Source organism: Chaetodon trifascialis, chromosome 13, assembly GCF_039877785.1.
Source record: "Chaetodon trifascialis isolate fChaTrf1 chromosome 13, fChaTrf1.hap1, whole genome shotgun sequence".
In the NCBI taxonomy this organism is placed as follows: domain Eukaryota; kingdom Metazoa; phylum Chordata; class Actinopteri; order Chaetodontiformes; family Chaetodontidae; genus Chaetodon; species Chaetodon trifascialis.
In genome coordinates, this window is record NC_092068.1 from 16,996,997 (window position 1) to 17,015,505 (window position 18,509).

General features: G+C 39.9%; 1 protein-coding gene across 2 annotated transcripts in view; it reads left to right on the forward strand.

Moving 5' to 3' along the window:
* Window positions 1-18,509, forward strand: part of LOC139340921 (protocadherin-15-like) — a 189,849-nt gene that overhangs the window by 73,868 nt on the left and 97,472 nt on the right. For both annotated transcript variants that reach the window (XR_011602971.1, XM_070977057.1), the window contains exons 6-9: window positions 14,112-14,272; window positions 16,158-16,313; window positions 17,393-17,512; window positions 17,640-17,750. Coding sequence is in view for 1 of the 2 variants with exons in the window: in XM_070977057.1 (XP_070833158.1) it covers window positions 14,112-14,272; window positions 16,158-16,313; window positions 17,393-17,512; window positions 17,640-17,750 (548 nt within the window). In the remaining variant the exon portion in view is untranslated. The remainder of the gene's footprint in view (window positions 1-14,111; window positions 14,273-16,157; window positions 16,314-17,392; window positions 17,513-17,639; window positions 17,751-18,509) is intronic.

The window sequence follows — 18,509 nt, forward strand, 5'->3', positions numbered from 1 at the left end:
GTGTATTTTCTCATTGACAGAAAGCTTCCTACAACAGCGGTGGGAAATCAGTGTGTCCATAAATGAGGATGCCGTCTCCTAGCTTTTATCTTGTCTCTGCAAAATCATGATTTGTATCAACTGTTGCCTGAAGCATGTGAGGATCCTCTCACCCCTCTGCATACTGAGCAACAGCTTATAGGAAATCAGAAACGAGTGTTGCTGAAGGGCTTTATTAAAAAGAAGTCAATGTAGCTTTCTTTTATGTGGTGTATCTGCCAAGGTAGATTTAGTCTCAATGCAGATGAATTATTGTGTCTTGAGGAAGGCTGACATCCACTTGAATGAAGCAATCAAAGTGAAAAATCCTCCGTAGGCTGATGATGCAAGTGATGGTGTCAGTTACTAAAATGCGTGCTTGACCTCAAACGTTACCCTCTGGGTGCACTTAATGTTCAAATCAGGTTGTTTGATGGGTAATTGAAGCTATTCACCAGTGGTAGAGGAATGCAGGGCTGCCAGCTACGGAGGTTTCCTTTGGTTGTTGCAACTTCTCTTAAGCACCGTAGCTCTCAGAGCAGGAGTGAGCTTTAGCCATGGGCCAATCTGTTCTCCTAAGCCTGAATGCATACAGTGTGTGTGTGTGTGTGTGTGTGTGTGTGTGTGTGTGTGTGTGTGTGTGTGTGTGTGTGTGTGTGTGTGTGTGTGTGTGTGTGTGTGTGTGTGTGTGTGTGTGTGTGTGCGTGCGTGCGTGCGTGCGTGGATAGATAGATAGATAGATAGATAGATAGATAGATAGATAGATAGATAGATAGATAGATAGATAGATAGATAGATATACACACGCATATATACACATACACACACACACACACACACACACACACACACACACACACACACACACACACACATGTATGTATGTATGTATGTATGTATGTATGTATGTGTGTGTGTGTGTATGTATGTATGTATGTATGTATGTATTTATGTATGTATGTATGTATGTATGTATGTATGTATGTGTGTATGTGTGTATGTATGTGTGTATGTATATGTATATGGACATACACACATACATATTCATGTGTGTGTGTGTGTGTGTGTGTGTGTGTGTATATTTTATCTGTCAACATCATGGGATTTAAATTGATTCTGAAACTGTTTATTGTCCAGCTTTAACCAATAGCTGCTGCAATACACCTTGACAGCCATGCAGTAAATTGTTACGACAAGCTCTTTGATTCCTTCATTATAATTTTCTAATTAAGGCTGAATACATCTCCAGTCTTGAAGCTGTGAAAAATAACGATGATAAAAGTTTCATGTTAGGGCCACAAGCTGTTGATATTATGACCTGCTGAACAGCTTGCTTCTCTCCACTTAAAAGTTGTGGAGATTATTTTATGGTAATTTAAGTCCACTTCAATTTGTATTGGCTTCATATTTGCATTATTATATCTACGGTGGATTCATGAAAAAAATAAAACTCTTCATTTGAATAAGATAGTGGGGAGTATGTTATCTGAGAGCTGCACTCCAACACAAAGCACTCGTAACCCTTTCATCACTTCATGCCCTTTCGTTGTTACAGGTACTCAGACCAATCATTCATGTGATGAGAGTGCACTCTTTTTAGGAGGAAACAATATCCTTGTCTCGCCTCTGCCTCCTCACACTCATCTCTGAGTTTGTACCAAAGTCAACCACACAAAGCTCTGTCTGCTACAAAATAAAGTGACAACTGTGCCACAGTCTGTATGAAGTCGAACAAAGTGAGCCGCCTAAAACTTCTGCAGTGTTTCAGCTGCTTTCTCTGGTCTACTGTCAACTCCTTGCTTCATCATCTTATTTGTGTGTCGTGTTTAGACTCTGTGCTTCTGTTTTTAGACCCAACATGACTGGCCGCAGAGCAGCCTTGACACAGCATTAAAAGATCTGACAGAGCTGAAATGATGGCAGAGAAAATATAGGGTGCAGATGCTAAATACCATGGAGTCTGTTTAAAGGTCTCTCATCTCATCCAGGATGAGCGCTGCAGGCTTTTCCTCCTGACCAAAATATCTGGTCCTGTTTCTGCTGCTTTGCCTCTAGTATTCAGAGGGCTTGGAGGCAGGTTTAGGAACTGTTAAATGTGTTAGCAGGCTTAAACAATTAATGAGATGAGCCAGCCTATGTGAGTGTTTTGCTCAGCCACCATGGACTCATTAGCGTCTCTCCTTAAAGTTAATTCAATCCCTCACCCTGTTTCTCTCCATTGAGCTTGTCATTAGTTCGATCATACTCTCTGTTGCTTCATTCCTTTACATTAACATGAAAGAGTTTCCCTTTCTTTGTGTTGAGATCTTTTTTTTTGGTCCATATTTCCAGACACAGCATCTAGCCAATTGTAGGAGTGATGTTATCTGTTCATGAGCATTATATGAACCATGATTCATTTTTATGCACCTGTAGAGATCCCTAACCCTTAAAATATGCAGAATGATTAATACCGTGAGAAATTATCTTTGAATTTGTAATGCTTCTTTTGGACAGTGGATGTTAAATCAGAATATAAAGTTGTCAGGCACATTTTAAGAATAAATGCGCTGACTGGAAACTAAATCTGTAGCTCAAGTATTGTGCCAGGTTTCATAATTGCAATTGAACTTCCTCAGACCTGAGGAGTCTGTAATTTTCCATTAGTTGCACCTGGATGGCAGTAACGTCTCCTCCAAGGTGAGCCCAACAGTGGGCTAACACTCCAATTAGACACCCCTAAGCACGAAGCACTCTGCCAGTTACGGTGTTGCGCTTGTCTGTGAATTCCACTATTTTTTCTTCTTCTCTTTACTATCTGTGATTAGGGTTTGAATGCATTCTCACTGTTCCCTATTCTGTGTTACACACACACACACACACACACACACACACACACACACACACACACACACACACACACTGCTCATTTCTATGATCACGTCCAGTTCTGATGATTGCTAGGTCATCAATACATAATTGGAGTGAAGCTGAAAGGCGGGGATTAGTGCACAGCACCTGCTCCTTGTGGATTAGAGAGCAAAGCAGGAGGGCTGTGCGTGCAGGGGGTTACACTGTAACTACCTCAGTACATCTACATTTTTGCATGGTTTCTGCAATTAAGGAGCCATTTTTTATTTGTTTTTACACATCGTAATTTATGGTAAACGCCATCTGATGGTCTTTGTTTATCAGATTTGAAGTGGCCTGCAACAGCCTGTACCTAGTCATTCATTTGCTCCTAATTAGGCTACTTTGGGTTAATGTTACTGTTTTTCTTTAGAAGTGGAGAACATATTTTAGTGTTTGATGTGCAAATAAAAACAGCAATTACAGAAGATTGTGGAGATAAACGGCCAGGATAATTACTTCCTTTCCTGTTTTCTGCCCATCATCATTATGTTATAAAACAGGCCTTTCATGTATTACGCTGCGTTGTGTCATGATTTGCATGAACATACTTGGATTCTCTGAGGTTTTAAATATCAATGAAAAATGCTCTCTGGGATGCAAATAATCTCTGAATCAAATTGCTTAATCTAACTTAATGTTTTCATGCATTATCAGAGAAAATAACAAAATGTTAAGTCATTGGTCTGCGCTTAACTCCCCCACACAGTTTTCCTTTCATCAGATCTTTTTATTAGACTTGATTGAAAGAAATGCCTTTTTTATGACCAGGACCTGGCGTGAGCATACAACCCTCCCTGCATTATTCAGCTGGTTTTCCCCAGAATATGGTGAGATTGTCATCTTAGATTAATAGTGTCATCATAGAATATGTGTTTTTTTTATTCACATCTCTCTAAGGGAATCCCAGTGTTCTTCCACTGCAGCATCTCCCCCAATGTACGTGAAGAGACTATAGAGCAGAATGATGGTTGCTAGTTTTCCACACTGTACTGTGGCAGAGACGAGCGGGGAGATCACCGCAGTATGTAAAAAGTAGCTTGATGGCCTCTGCCTGAGCAACACCACAATGGAGTCTGTTCCACAAACAGTGAAAATTCTTCACACATTATGCAATACAATGTTTAAACACATATTCTACCTTTAATATTGTATCTCACTTGACATTCAAAGAGTTTTTCCTCCCTCAAAGCTGCCGAGAACTGGATTGATGGCACCGTATAGAGACCTCCCAGAGCTGTTCCACTGAAACATTGATGCCAAGTTTGTGGACACCAGAATAACACTTGCTGTGATTTTGATGATACTGGCATTTTCTGGTTTATAGCTGGTAATGCTGCAGTGACATTGAGGTTAATCAAAACCTCTTTGCGTCTTGAGTCGCACACAGCTCCTTGTCATTAGAAAGGACCACGTTTTTGATTGTTTATTGATTGTATATTCTACATTGTACCACAGCTTGTAGGACTTGGTGAATTTAAGTTTCTCTGGTATATTGATGGAAGATAATAACTAACTTTCGTCGAGTAACATGTTTCGTCTGCTTGTGTGTGTGCTTTCCTTTTCTTAACCTCATTGAAACTTGCTCTTAAGGCTAATTTAGAGGCTGGCTGTATTGTTGGATTTATTTGTGTTTGTCAGCTGATAATTTGCATTCCTCTGTTAATAAGATACGGACCATTCACCAATTAATTTCCAGCATATTGTAATGAGATTGCGGATTAGTTTAATCCTCACATTAGGCTGCACAGACATTAAAATGATTGGTCATTCATATTTCTTGTTTGGATCTCATTTTCAAGCAACACAGTATGTACTGTTCAACAATTGAAGGGATGCTGTGGAGATTCAAAATAATACAATGACCACACTCCCTCTCTGACTTTGGATTAACAGTTGTGGTGGTGAAATGGTGATGGCAAATTCACTGGACTTAACATATATATTGATTTTCAACCAGTTAGCCCCTGATTCACCCATTGGGAGCAATTTTAGGTTTGTTGAGTTGCTTAAGGTTTAATCCACTTACCCTGCCCATCAAAGTGTTCTACCTCTGCTGTCAGTTGTTCCTCTGCAACAATGCAATATATAAATCTACCCTGCCCACTTGACCTTGAAAGTTAATGTAGAATGGCTGCAGGGGTTTGCTGACTGCTGAGACGTGCTGTCCAAGTGTCTTGGCTCCAGGGATGACATTGTTGATCGGTTGGTCCATTGGCCTAACCTTGATTGCTAGTACATTTGGTACATTTATAGTCTCAAGAGGATGAAACCTAGTGGGGATCTCCTGACTTTTCTTCTAGCGCCACCATGAGGTTGACATTTGTGGTTTTGAGTGAAATGTCTTAACAGCATACTGGATGGATCATCATGAAATTTAGTCCAGACATTCATGTTCCCCTCAGGATAAATCTTTTTGTGATACCTTTGCTTTTCCTGTGCAGAGAGCAGCGTCACAGAGCTGCTAGAGCACAAACAGTGACACTGAGAGGTGGACCGATGATGTCTTCTGTTTTCCTGTCTTTCAAAATAACTTGCACACAGGAAACCAGTTTGTTGGGAGAAACTCCAGTAACCTGGTTCATATAAAACCCATGTTTGGTCAGTTATGAGATTTCATACTGAAGCACATTTTTTTAACAAAGACTGGAACACCATAAGTGCATTAGTGATGCTGTATGTGACACCTCAGCATAGTATTTGGACAATGGGAGGACAGGCTCTGTAGTGTGAGGGCACTTTCTTCACACAAAACTCAGCTAATGGCCAAGAAATCAGAGATCTAGCTATGTGTGCCGGGTTTCTCGTAAAGCCTGATCCAGTCACATATTTATGGACTTATTTTACTGCAGGAAGCTGTAAATATATAAATGTGTTACTTGTTGGTGAATGCAGTTGTATATTTAATGAGCTTGCATTGCTAAGAGCCTTGATTCTGCCTGTGCAACAGAGGCTGTGATGGGACTTTAAGGTAATCAGAATGTTTTTACTTACTTCAGGTTTAGCAGCAAGTCGAGGCAGTCAAAAAGTATGAAGCAACTACAAAGTCTTCAGTCATGCTGGGAAGCAAACCCCATTCTTGGTTTTGATTGTGGTTATTGCATACTACACTGGAGCTCTTGCAAAATGTGTCACACATAGCTATTTTTGTCCACATGGGACAACTCAGCACAATCCCAACAGAATATTTTAGGAAGCGTATTTGTCTCAGAGAATTATATATTCTTCAAAGAGAATGTGTGCATTTTTGGATTAGAAATGTTTGAATACCAGATGGCACAGTTTTCCAGAAATATCACTTAATGTGGTCAGTGTAAATCTAGCCGTCAGAATTTAAAAAAATCAATGCCATACTCATGCCCTTCAACAACTTTAGCTGTTTTGGTGAGCTGTTTGGCCCATCTCTGATGTCATTCCAGTGTACAGTTGCATAAAGAATTGCTCAAAAATGATGGCAAAGGAGTCAGTTCCAATCAGACATCTATCAAGCTAAGTGCACAAAGTTAGTTTCCCATTCATTTTCAATAGAGTATGTGAATCTACTTTAATCTCAACCAGAATATTATCCAAAGTATTTGAGGACCTCCTTTGACAGAGGTATTAAAGGCTAGTGCTCTTTATGTGCTTAAAATGTGTTCATTTATTCAAAGATGGGTCACCATAGCAGTGTAGACAGAAGCAAAGATATGTGGTATTTAAGCATTGATAGAACTTGAGTCATAGATCCATGCTTTCTTTTCATCAGAGCTGGCTGTCACGTACCACTTCATGTTTCTCAAGGTAACGAATGCTCTTTCTATGCTGGCAACAGCTTACTTGAAGGTTTGGACCTGTTTAAAGGACTTTGAGGGAGTAGATGAAGGTCTTGGACTGCCTGAGATACTCATTATAAGTAGCCCTGGATAATTCCACATGGTAAACCTATGATGTACAGTCCACTGATGTCTACACTATACTGTATGGAAAGTCAGTGACCATGCATGCACTAATGCATCACACCCTTACCAAAAGTCATAAAATATGACATGTGGCTTGAGTTTCTAGGAATGGTACCAGAGAAAACACTTTGAGAAAGTTACTTTGTATTGTAGCATCTCTTTTTTGGCAGCGGAGATTACCTACATGGGCGGTTGCACATTGTTCACCCAGCAGAGTTTCCAACATCAAGTGCTAGTTTAAGGCTTAGCTCTGTCAGTTCTTCTAATGAGAAAATGCTTTTACTACTGTTAACACTGTGTGCATGAATCAAATACCATGCTCCATACAATGCAGTACCTACAGTGATTCTATAGCACACCAATGTTACCATGATGGTCCTTATGTTGTCAAGGATGTGTTTATGGGTGTCTTTTATTGTTCCTCAGCAGGTAAAGCAACAACAGCCTTGCTCTCTATTTTAGTGTCGTCTTTAAGGAGACAGTGCTGATGGTTTAATGTACTTTTTCAGCTTCATCCATTAAGTCTGTGTTGCCCATCTTTTCTTTCGCTGCATTTCCCTTCTGCGCCAAAGCAGCCATGTTTCTTTCCTGGAAGGCCTAATACATGACTTGATTCCTATGTAATAACATTTCACCGCCCTACAATGATATTTAGTCTGACCCACAAAACAAAACCTCATCACGTTGTTATGTATTTCAGTTAGCTTGTTTGAAAAGGAATAACATTATTACACCTAGAGAACAGGAATTATCTTGACCTTGTGAGTGAGACTCTTAATTGAAGACTAATGTGGTACATTTGTTTGCACATTAGTTTGATTTGATTACAGTGCGACATCTGTTACCACAGTAAAAGTTCTATGTCTAATTTATTTGCAAATGTGTGAAATATTTTAATCTTTTATCTGTCTTTATTCTATCTTATATCTAGACAGACAAATTATAAGAAACCTGTACCTACAGTGCATACATAAAGTGGAACATATGAAATGGATCTTCCAGGCTTGTTTATATTATGTCATCTTCATTTGTGGCAGGTGGTGCCCCAAACTTTTGGAGACTGAAAATACTTGTTTCACCTGAAACCTACCTGCTTAAACAACAAGTACAATTTATCAACACAGAGAAGTGTGAACAGGTAGCAATACCTGCAGTTGGCAACTAGCCCAAAAGGTTCCTTCTTCCATCCTTCTGAATACGCTCAGAATTTCCAAACCAGCCTGAATCCTGCAGAGGCATGAGATGCTGCTTTGGAAACTGCACACAAATCTTACTGAAGATTGTGCCACATTATGGGAGTTTGCAGGCAGGTGATAAAGCACCTGCTGCTAGATATAGTCAAAGAAATCGGTGCCTTTGTGTCTGTATGTTTAGTGTGTGTGTTTATTAGTAATTTTGAATCGACAAGTTTCTGTCATCGGGGCTTGATTGCTTTGATAGTTGTTTCTTCACCTTGTGTGACATCAGAAGTTTCCACCTTGTGCAAATTGTTCCAGTTAGAAAACATTTTTTCTCTTGGGGTTTTTTTGGGGGGGGGGTCACCCTGGCCTAGTCTTACTCAACTGGATGTTGACTGTGGGTATAAGCCTGCTATTAGCAGCCTATTTCAAGCAGCCAGTGACAGGCCCTTCTGCTATATGTGTGTTACCATTTTCAAAATCCTTGTGACTACTTAAAATGCCAAGATACCCTAGCCCTAACCTGGTTGCAAACAGTATGAGCATAAACAAGCAAGTTGCTTTCTTTTGCAGGGTCTTAGGACTCACCTGCCCTGGTGCAAATTTGCCAACTATACAAGTTCTCCCCCGACACTATTTTGCAAGACCATTGTCGCCGCATCCTGTGCTTTGCACCGCCTAAGATGGTTGTGATTGTTTTAAAGATATCCAAACAAGTCTTTTTCCTCCCTCTACCAGAGTGATAGTGGCTGCAACCAGACCCTTCTCTAGCACCGTGGAAATAGGTCTGGCTATGCGAGACTAACCTCGCCCTTCCTGCACTTGCTGTCGATAAACGCTGGAGCTGATTGTCAAGTTCTCCAAACTTATAATGCCCTGCAGTAGTGTGGCTGCATCTCTGTCATTCAGGTAAAAACACTGAGTTCTACTCTAGTCTCAGGCCATCTGTTACCACCAGAATGAATTGAAGTTTTGATTATAGTACAGAAGCTGCCAACACTGCTTCATACCCTTGGAACGTAGAGTGCCCCTGATCTCATAACAATATCTTAAAATCAAGATTGAACACTCAGTGTGTGTGGTTGAATACACCAAACTTCTTTGCTTGATATAACACAGTGTTTCTTCTCTGTACATGTTTACATGTTAAGACAAGTACAATGCAGGAAGGTCAGTTTGAGTAACAGATCCATGAGTATGAAGGCTTATCTCATGCCGAAACGCTGCACAGCTTTTTGATGTGCAACTCCAGCCAACTATTTTATCTTTTGTCACAGCGATCGCTAGTAAACCATAGACATACATCCACTTCAGAAAGTATCAGGAGTATTTGATAAGCCACTGCAGCATCTTGGCCATTGAGTCAGTCTGAAAATTAGTTTTTTGTATGTGACTTGTAATGCCACCTACATGCGTTAAAGAAAGAATACTTGAGAGTAGGTGTTGTTAATGGTTAATGGTTTCACCCAGGCTGAAATTTATGTCCTGCATTGACAAAATTATGCTCAAGTATATATGTGTGACTAACACCGGAAAAGGAAGTGATAAATGCTTTTTTTCTCCAGAGGAAGAAATTGCTGTTTCTTAGGACTATTCTTGGGATCCCTGTTTCTTAAATGAAACAGCTGCAGCTTTTTTCCTTCATCTCTTTGACTCTCTCTTACTTTATCAGTAATGAACAAACACACAGATGTTTTTCATGTCAAATTATATCAAAAGTAATTGCATCTTATTAAGCATTTCGAGTGCTAAGATGGCAGTGATGTTATATCCCTCCTAATTCGACGGTGGCTGTACTACACTTTCAGCAATGTGTGCTGCACAGTGGGTCCCTTGACAGCTGGCGCATGTATGTATTTATGAGAGTCAGTGCCTGAGTCAGTACATGGGCAAAGCAACCACACATGACAGGTGGAGAGTACACGCAACAGCTCAGAAAATATATTGTTTTCGCTGAATATAAACATTTAGCAAAAGTTAAACACTCCTATGAGGGTTTTCTGAGGCCCTCTAGTCTCTTTTTATATTCCAGTATGTGAACACTAACATTACATGGCTCCCAACCATCCTACATATGCATTAGTCTCATTTGAGCCTGTATACATTTAAGGTTGTTAGTAGAAATGGTCTTGAACTCTACAGATTGTTAATTATCAGGAAACCCGGCCATGATCTCATTCCAGAGTCTAGACACCTGAATTACAAAGGCTGATCTTGTTTGGTCTTTTGACTATTCAACATCCAAATCAGGAATTTCACAGGATCTCAGCAAGCTGGCACCTGTCAAGTCCCCCCTATGATTTAAAAGTAGCGAGTAACATCTTAAAATCACTTCTAAAATTAGTAAGTAACCAGTGAACTGATGCCAGGATGTGGGCAATATGCTCTCATTTCTGTTCCAGAAAGAACCTTTTTGCCATTTCCAGAGAAATGGAAATTACAAAATTCCAGACGGGACATTGCAGAGACACAAATAGCAATCTGTAGGTTTGAAGGAATGCTAAAACTTAGTTAACAGAAGTGAGATTAGGCATACTGAGGTTCAGCAGGATTTCTGCTGTCCTGAGTAACAGACTCAAGGGTTAGAAATTAGGGGCTTTGGTTATCTTGGCCAGTTATGTGGATCTCAAGATTTTTTGGCATTGAACAGCAGCGGTAATGGGGGTCCTAGAGACAGCTGTGGCCACAGCGCATTTGCACTTGGTCATTGCCCAACTTAATCTGTGTCATCCACCTAAAGGTGGAAATCGATATTATGATTACAAATGTGGAGGGTCCTTGCAAAGATTTTCTGAAATGACCTAAACAGTCCAACTCAAAATGCTTTGCCAGAGTTAAGACTTCAATAATAAAGTGCTACATCAGTAATAACCACCCAGAATGTTGCACAAAGATGTAGAAAAACTGTAGAAAAGCATTTTCTCTCATTGGTTGTAAAGAAGGTCATTCATTTATTTCAGCATGGTGACACATTTTAAAAACTGGGCTGACACTTTTCAGATGTAGAGTTCTCATACAGAAAAAGAGTCCAGAACTTTTACAGACAAAAATTATCCTTGAGATCAGTACAAAAGTGCTACAGTCACTGGGAACAAGTGCACAGTTCTTAAACAGAGGATCAAACGATGCATTGAAAGGAAAAAAAAAAAGGTAACTGTGAGTGAAGAGAGCAACCATTAAACACCTGCTACGGAGAGCTTTCATACTTCATGAAAATTGCTGTTAACCTATATCCTTCAGCTTTCAGAAGAGAGCAACGTGTATGTCATAATTGCGTATAATTGCAGCAATTCCAATATTAGCCCCATCCTTTAAAAACTTGCCACTATTTCTACCTGTGAGCTTATTCTTTACTCTCTTTTCTCATTTGGTTTCATAGAAATCAAATGATGCAGAACAATTTGAATTAAAAAAAAATGTTTCATAGAACGATTAAGGCTGTTTGCAACAGCAATTGTCTTGTTGTTTTTACATATGTTTTTAGTTGTGAGTGAACTGGTTGTTTTTGCTCTCCTGTATGCAGTTATTTCTTTTGATTTGCTTCCCTGTGGCACCCTGACCCTGTTATGAAATAAGATAATGGATTAAGCTCAAAGCATACTGTATTTCAAAAAGGCTTCCATGCTAATAGCAATAAGCTTGAATGCAACTTTCCTTTTTTTCATACTAAACCTGGAGTCCTATCAGAAACAGGCCACCACACTTATCTGGTGCCATCCTCTATGGACGCCAACATTATTGATATTTGGGATAAAAGTAAGCCCTCTGTGTTGTCTCTGTGGGGTTTGTCCCTGTGAAGCCCAGATCAGAGGCGCCTCTGACCAGGGATGACCCAAACTAAGTCACAGGCTACTAGAGAGAGAGAGATTTTATTTATTTGGAAATAAAGTACACATAAAGCATGTTGGAGCTCCTGGTAGCACTTGTTTGTATGGGTCTGACAGACTCTGGCATCCTCTTGCCTGATAAGGACAACAACTTTGCTGTGTGGCTGAGATTGAGAGAGGAAGTGCCCAGAACAGTGGGAGTATTGGCTGCCACAGCAGAAATGCTGAAGTTCAATTAACTTGAGAAAGAAAGGAGGTTCTCCTGGCCCTCCCTTGTAATATTATCAGCGGTGTAATTTACAACCCAAGAGTTTCCAAAAGATGTAGCTCACCACTCAAGTTACCGAGGCAGATATATTTATGAAAAGCTGTGTTTTAGATTAATGAAGCAGCAACAGGGGGGTCTTTTGACTTTTAAATTAAATTCCTAGAAGATCCATTTTTCAGATAGAGTTTAGCCCAAGTGAGACAGATAATTATAGGTCCATCTGATTACAACACACAAATGCATCAAACCCTGACTGCAAACAGGGAGCGCAGTCATTAATAGTGGCAAAAAATGCAGCGGTGGGTTTTATAATTATAAGGCAAAAGCTTCCATCACACCTCCATCTGTGCACCTTCTTGAGTATCTGAGAGTCTGAGTGGCTCTGCAAAATGGGTAAACCTATTTAATAAAATGATAAAATACAAGATGTTATGGGCAGTAAAAAGCCCATTAAAATACCAACACCCTCTTTGGTTTTACAGCTGGTAGACTGGCAAGGCATGTCAAGTGCTTTTAGTCTCTGCAGTATTTCAACATCTATGTATGGTTAAGTTTATTATCCTGAAACTAAACTCACTTTTTAGAAAGGACAAAGAAGAACTGTTTTATTTACCCTCTTGGGGAAATTCAGGTTTTTCCCTCTGTTGTTAAAACACTTTGTACCTTGAAGAATCTCCAGCTCACTTCAAGCGCATCGTTAAGTTCATGTGAAATGCGCTGAATGCAAAGAGGATGAATTAAAGTGATACAGAGATGAAAGTCAGGGTTCAAAACCAAAAACAACTGAATATTTAGCAGCATAATCCACGTGTTTTTACGCTCAGCAGCTGTGTGTACTTTGCTGGTGTGTGCTTGAACAGTAAACCTCACATGCTTCAATCGGAAAGCATTGACCGTCATTTTATTACAAACACAATCTACCAATTATATATCCAGTCATAAATTGAAGTGGTTTTACCAGCACTGCTAACTGTGGCACATCTTGTAAAAGTACGAACAAGTATACTTTTGACTGTCCCATCAGCATTTCCCCAATTCATGCACATTTAGGTTGGATTTGTGGTTGTTTCCTGCTGTAGTTGGTTTCTCTGACTATCTAACATTTTTCAGCTACACATCAGTAAATCTATAAACCCTCACAAGATGTATGTAGGAGGTAGTTAGAAATGATACTAAACTGGTTTTGACTGAGTGGATTCAAAAAGAAATTCTTATCTGATTAACTGCAACCATTTGCTATATTCATCATCCATTGGAGTGGCTGCAATATATCAATTAACAGTTTAATGTGGCAATAGTTTGCTTCTTTACATATATGTTTTTAGATATTGGTAGTATGCATGCAACTGTCTCATGAATTTTTGAAGCAGTAGGCGTCGGTGACATTTACAGCATGACGTAGTTCTTGTAGTTCAAAGTATGACTTTTAATTCCTTTTTGCACCACTGATCTCAATTAAAATACCTGACTGGATTTTTTTTCCCCTTTTTTGTAATCAACCAGCTTCTCCATAAATCCACTAATTTGGCCACTTAGGAGTCATGTAATCAGATTTAACAGGCTTTGGGAGGGTTGTCCCCGAAGGCCGCTGTGGCAAAGTTTAATCAGTCACTGATTAAAAGCTGTGGAATATAAACCCCAAAGTGTTGGTGCCCTCTGGGATGATAATTATCAATTTTATAGATTTCACCACATGAAATGTGGAGATCTGAAGCAGCTGCTCAATAAGGCTGCTGTTGAGTGGTCAGTGCAGGAGTACATTTTAGAAATGTTGTTTTTCTCCTGAAAATTTGACCAAAAAAAGGTACACAAGATTAAAAAAAGCATATTCCACAGAAAAGGAAATTAGACAACAACTGTTATAGATGTTATAAAACCTACATCCAAATAAGTATTATGCTTCATTTTTAAAATAGCATAAATAAACCAGTTTTGGTGAATGTCCTTCTACAAGGGGGACAGGTGTTAAATGGAGACTGCTTTGCTTTCATAGGTACAGTTTTGGTGGAAAACATGCAGATAAATGGCCGTGCCCAAGACCCAGGCAGAACCATCTCGTTGACATTGCTGGACAACTATGACTACTGGGTGATACTGGAGCCAGCACGGCAGAGGCTCTACCTTAACAGCACCGGACGCGTTCTGGACAGAGATGTGAGTACAACTCGAAGGATGGTGATCTATCGTGAGAAAGATTCGTTTCCTGCTGTTTCTAAATTAAATATATTTTCCATTACATATGAATATGCTGCTTCTCTCTGGTGAGCCCATTTTGCAGATTAGAGACCAGTATTCCCCAGCTCATGGTCAGGATCAATATGCACTCAGTATATGTTCATATGTGAATCATTGCAGGGTCAGTTATTCTTACCTGAGCTATTTAAATCTGCTAATTACTCATCATTATTTGTTGTCATTTGAGGCCAGTGGAAGGCCATCCAAATGATGCAGGAGGAATAAAGCATATTCAACTGTTTTAATTGGCCATTAAAGATTTTGTGGTTATGTTTGTTTGTTTGTTTTTTTCTTTTACAGGAACACTGACAAAATTTTCAAAGAGTTTCATGTTTTCTTTTAGTCTCGGAACATTTAATGAATGAACTTAATGAACTTTTTGTTCAGTTGTGGTGAAGTCATGTTGGCTCTTTGAGCAAAAGGTAGCAAAAGATTTTTATTTATTTATGTTTTTTAATTGTGCCGTATTGCAGCTTCCTGGATACCATAATTTACCATCATATATGTTGTGTTGAACTTGAGTTCATGATGTACCTGTAAGCTTGTAAGAGAATGATGAGTAGCCTGAATAAGGTGTTTACATGCCACTGAATCCTGGTTCCTATCAGAGTACTACAGCTGGTATGTCCAGATTTCTCAAAACCAAGATAAGAGCTCATGCGGGCTTCTGAATCATTGGATACGGTGCACAACACAAAACCAAGATACTTGAAAAACCTGATCTCAACCAGGATGCGCATGTAAACCCATCACTGTTCCTTCTGTCTCTCAGTCATTGTGTTTTGCACCTTGATTTTGCAGTTCTTGTTCTTGTTCAGTTCTTGAAGAGCTTCGATACTAAATGTAGTGTAGCGTTATAGTTCGCCCCTAGTGCTAAATATAAAGTAAATTAATAAATGCACCCGCTCTGTCTGTATGTTATGTGTTCTGTTGAGTTCTCCAGGGTATCCAGTAAACCTGCAGAGAATAAAAATCAGTGCGCATAAAGTGTTGTGACTGCTGTGGGAAAGCCTTATGGAAGTGTGTGGTTAAATTGTATGAACTAAGGGGAGGGAGCTGATATGAAGCTACTAATGGGAATGTCTCAGAAATATGGCCAATTAACAGGAGAAATGACAACAGTGGAGGAGCAAATGGGAGTCAAACCTTTTAGAAGTGAGGAGGCGAGAGGGGGGAGGAGAAGCTAGCCAGGCTGCATTATACCACAGGGCAATATCATCCTTGTTTCTAAATTCAGATGATGTGTGAGAAAGCGCGGCGGCAGCAACACAAGCTGCTGTCCGATATACATTTGCACAGACCACGGCACAGGGCTCGCAGCAGCTCTCCGTATGATCACACATAAAATCAGGACACACAGTGCAACTTTGAATAACCCCAGTCATGATTTTTTACTACAATATTATGCAGGAAACAATTAACAAGAGGACTGGACTGCAGTTTAGTTTGAGTCTTTTCTTTTTTTTAGATTATAGACTCAGAATTCAGGATACTTTCCACCAAGAAACATCGGGTGGATGCCGGTAAACAGACATTTTTTAGCCTAAATCTCTCTTGCCTAAATTTGTGTGTAGTGTTTGTTTGCTGTTTGAAACCAGCAAAGGTCAGTGGAGCTTTGATTTTATCATCTCTGACGAAGTACACATATATTCTTATTATTACAAAATACAAGATTAAAAAAAACCCTTCTGAACAGCGTATGGCAGCAGTCGACTGGAGGACTGTATGTTGGAAAAAAGAACATACACAACAACCTTCATTGTGAATACTAAAATAACAAGTCTGTCTTTTCTCTCTCTCTCAGCCCCCAAACTACATCACCACCATCGTGGTGCAGGTCCAGTGCACCAATGAGCTGGTTGGTACTGTCATTTTGCACGAGGTACGGATTGTTGTGAGGGACAGGAATGACAACACCCCTCGCTTTCAGCAGCCTCGCTACTATGTTGCAGTAAACGAGGTGAGGGAGCAATTCTCTGTCGGTTTCTGCAGAATCTGTAAATAAAGACACTGTGAGAAAGTTTTAGTTTTCTTTTTTTTTAAAACGATGGCTGTAGTGATGTGTAGAATCCTTTTTGATACCACCAGTGAGGCCGACAAAGTCTGAAATTTGCTTTGGAGTCCACTGTTGCAAACTGTGGTCCTGCAGAGGCAAAGTGGTCTTTGACTCAGTGTTATTGAGGAACTGTCTGCATGCAACTTTTAAGTAGGTAGTAGTTAGTTTCTAGTTGGCTACACATTGTTGTTATGTATCAGCTTTGTCTTTTAGAGCAATTCTATGGCTGTACAATCTTTTTTTCCCCACATTGACAAGAGAAAACATTTTCAGTGCACCAAGCACCACTGAAAGATACAACCAAGAGTTCTTTTTCCTCAGATATGAACCTTTGACACATGTGTGTTCATGCAAACTGGCAAGTCAGGAGAGCATTTGGGATTTTTGTTGCAGCCTGCTCTGTATTCAGTTATGTACTATCTACTGAGCACCAGACAGGACAACCTCTTTCTTCTAAAACAAACCAGCACCGATTCATCAAGTCTTCTTTGCAGTCATGTGTTTTGAGTTTAGGAGATAATTCCCTGCAGAGTTCAAGACAAGCACAACTTTAGTCTCTGTTGTTCGCACCTCGTGTACATTGCGTGTTCAAAGTTTCTGTCACATTGTGTTATCATAGCCATATGCAGCTGCCCCAACAGTACAGTGAGTCATTCTGCATTGCTGTCAACGTCTCCCCTGAACAAGCTCTCCTGCCCACTGCCTGGTCCTGTGGACTTTGCTGAAGCCTCTGGGGAACAGCAGTGGTTCTCATACTTACTTTTTGTTATTCTGTCAGCAGTGTGCGTAAGCCCTCAGACTGCTGCTGACTGCAAAACTTCCCCTTTTTGATTTTTTTTTTTTCTATTTGTCTACTAATGGGGTGGAGCAGCAACAGTAATAGCTATACGCATGAGCTCTCGACTGTAAGTAGATGTTATACTCACAGGGGGCTGTTTGAGCAGTTGACTTTTCCTTTCCCCCACTCTCATGATTTTCTCTAGCTCACACCAGTTGGAACGACCATTTTCACTGGCTTCTCAGGAAATAACGGCGCTACGGACATTGACGATGGGCCCAATGGACATATAGAATACAGCATTCTTTACAACCCCAATGACCCGGTATATGGACAAGTCACGCCATGATAAACACCCTCTACACCATTGTAAATTTCTTCAACAGTCATGACTTATTGCTCACATCCTCCTTTCTTTCTGTCTCACCACATCGACTCTATCCCTCTTTCAGGCATCGAACGGAACAGTGAGTGTTGCAAACACCCTTTCAGGACACATCATTCTGGCAGAGAGGCTCAACTATGAGGAAAGAACTCGCTACCTGGTTTTGGTCCAAGCCAATGTAAGTGAGCTAATCTGCACAAGCACAATCACATTTGATTGTAAGAATAGTAAGTGCTCAATATTAAAAGAGTATGAATAGGACCTGATTTGTAAATTTTGATTAAAGTTGTCCACTTCACCCCTGACCATGAACTCTTATTACCACTAAATTTCGAGATGTGCTTTTTATTCGGTGGCAGCAGCTGCTTTCATTTGGAGCACAGAATGTGAGCACTCAAAGAGAAGAACAGTGTTTCTGCCATATTTCAGACATTTCAGTTATTTTAAGGGCACATGTTTTGAACATTTGATCAAGTAATTACAGATTTCTCAATTGAAAGTCAGTGTAAGGACATCACACAATCAACTCACATTTAACCAACACTAATTGCTCACAGTCAGAAATATCAGGCTGAGAGGATTGAACCCTCCTGCATTTCAATACTACATACATTCAATTTTTTTTCATTGAAAGTGATTGAAACTATCTTTGAGACGTTCTGAGATAACTGCTTATAGTCTATCAGAGCAGCTTTGCATATCAGAGTTGTTTTAATTATGGATTTTACTTGAGGGAGGGCCTTTTTCTTCACGCTCTCATGGGGCAACATGAGAGTGAGACTGAGAAAATATTGTAAAGCAAGTAATCCTAACAATGCCTGTATGAATTCTGGTCCGTACTGATACTGCTATTAAGCAGCATCAAATGTGTGTTGACTCAGGTCCGCTGCAAAGCCACTGGCCAAGAATTTGACTACAAAAACACAGGCTGGGATCT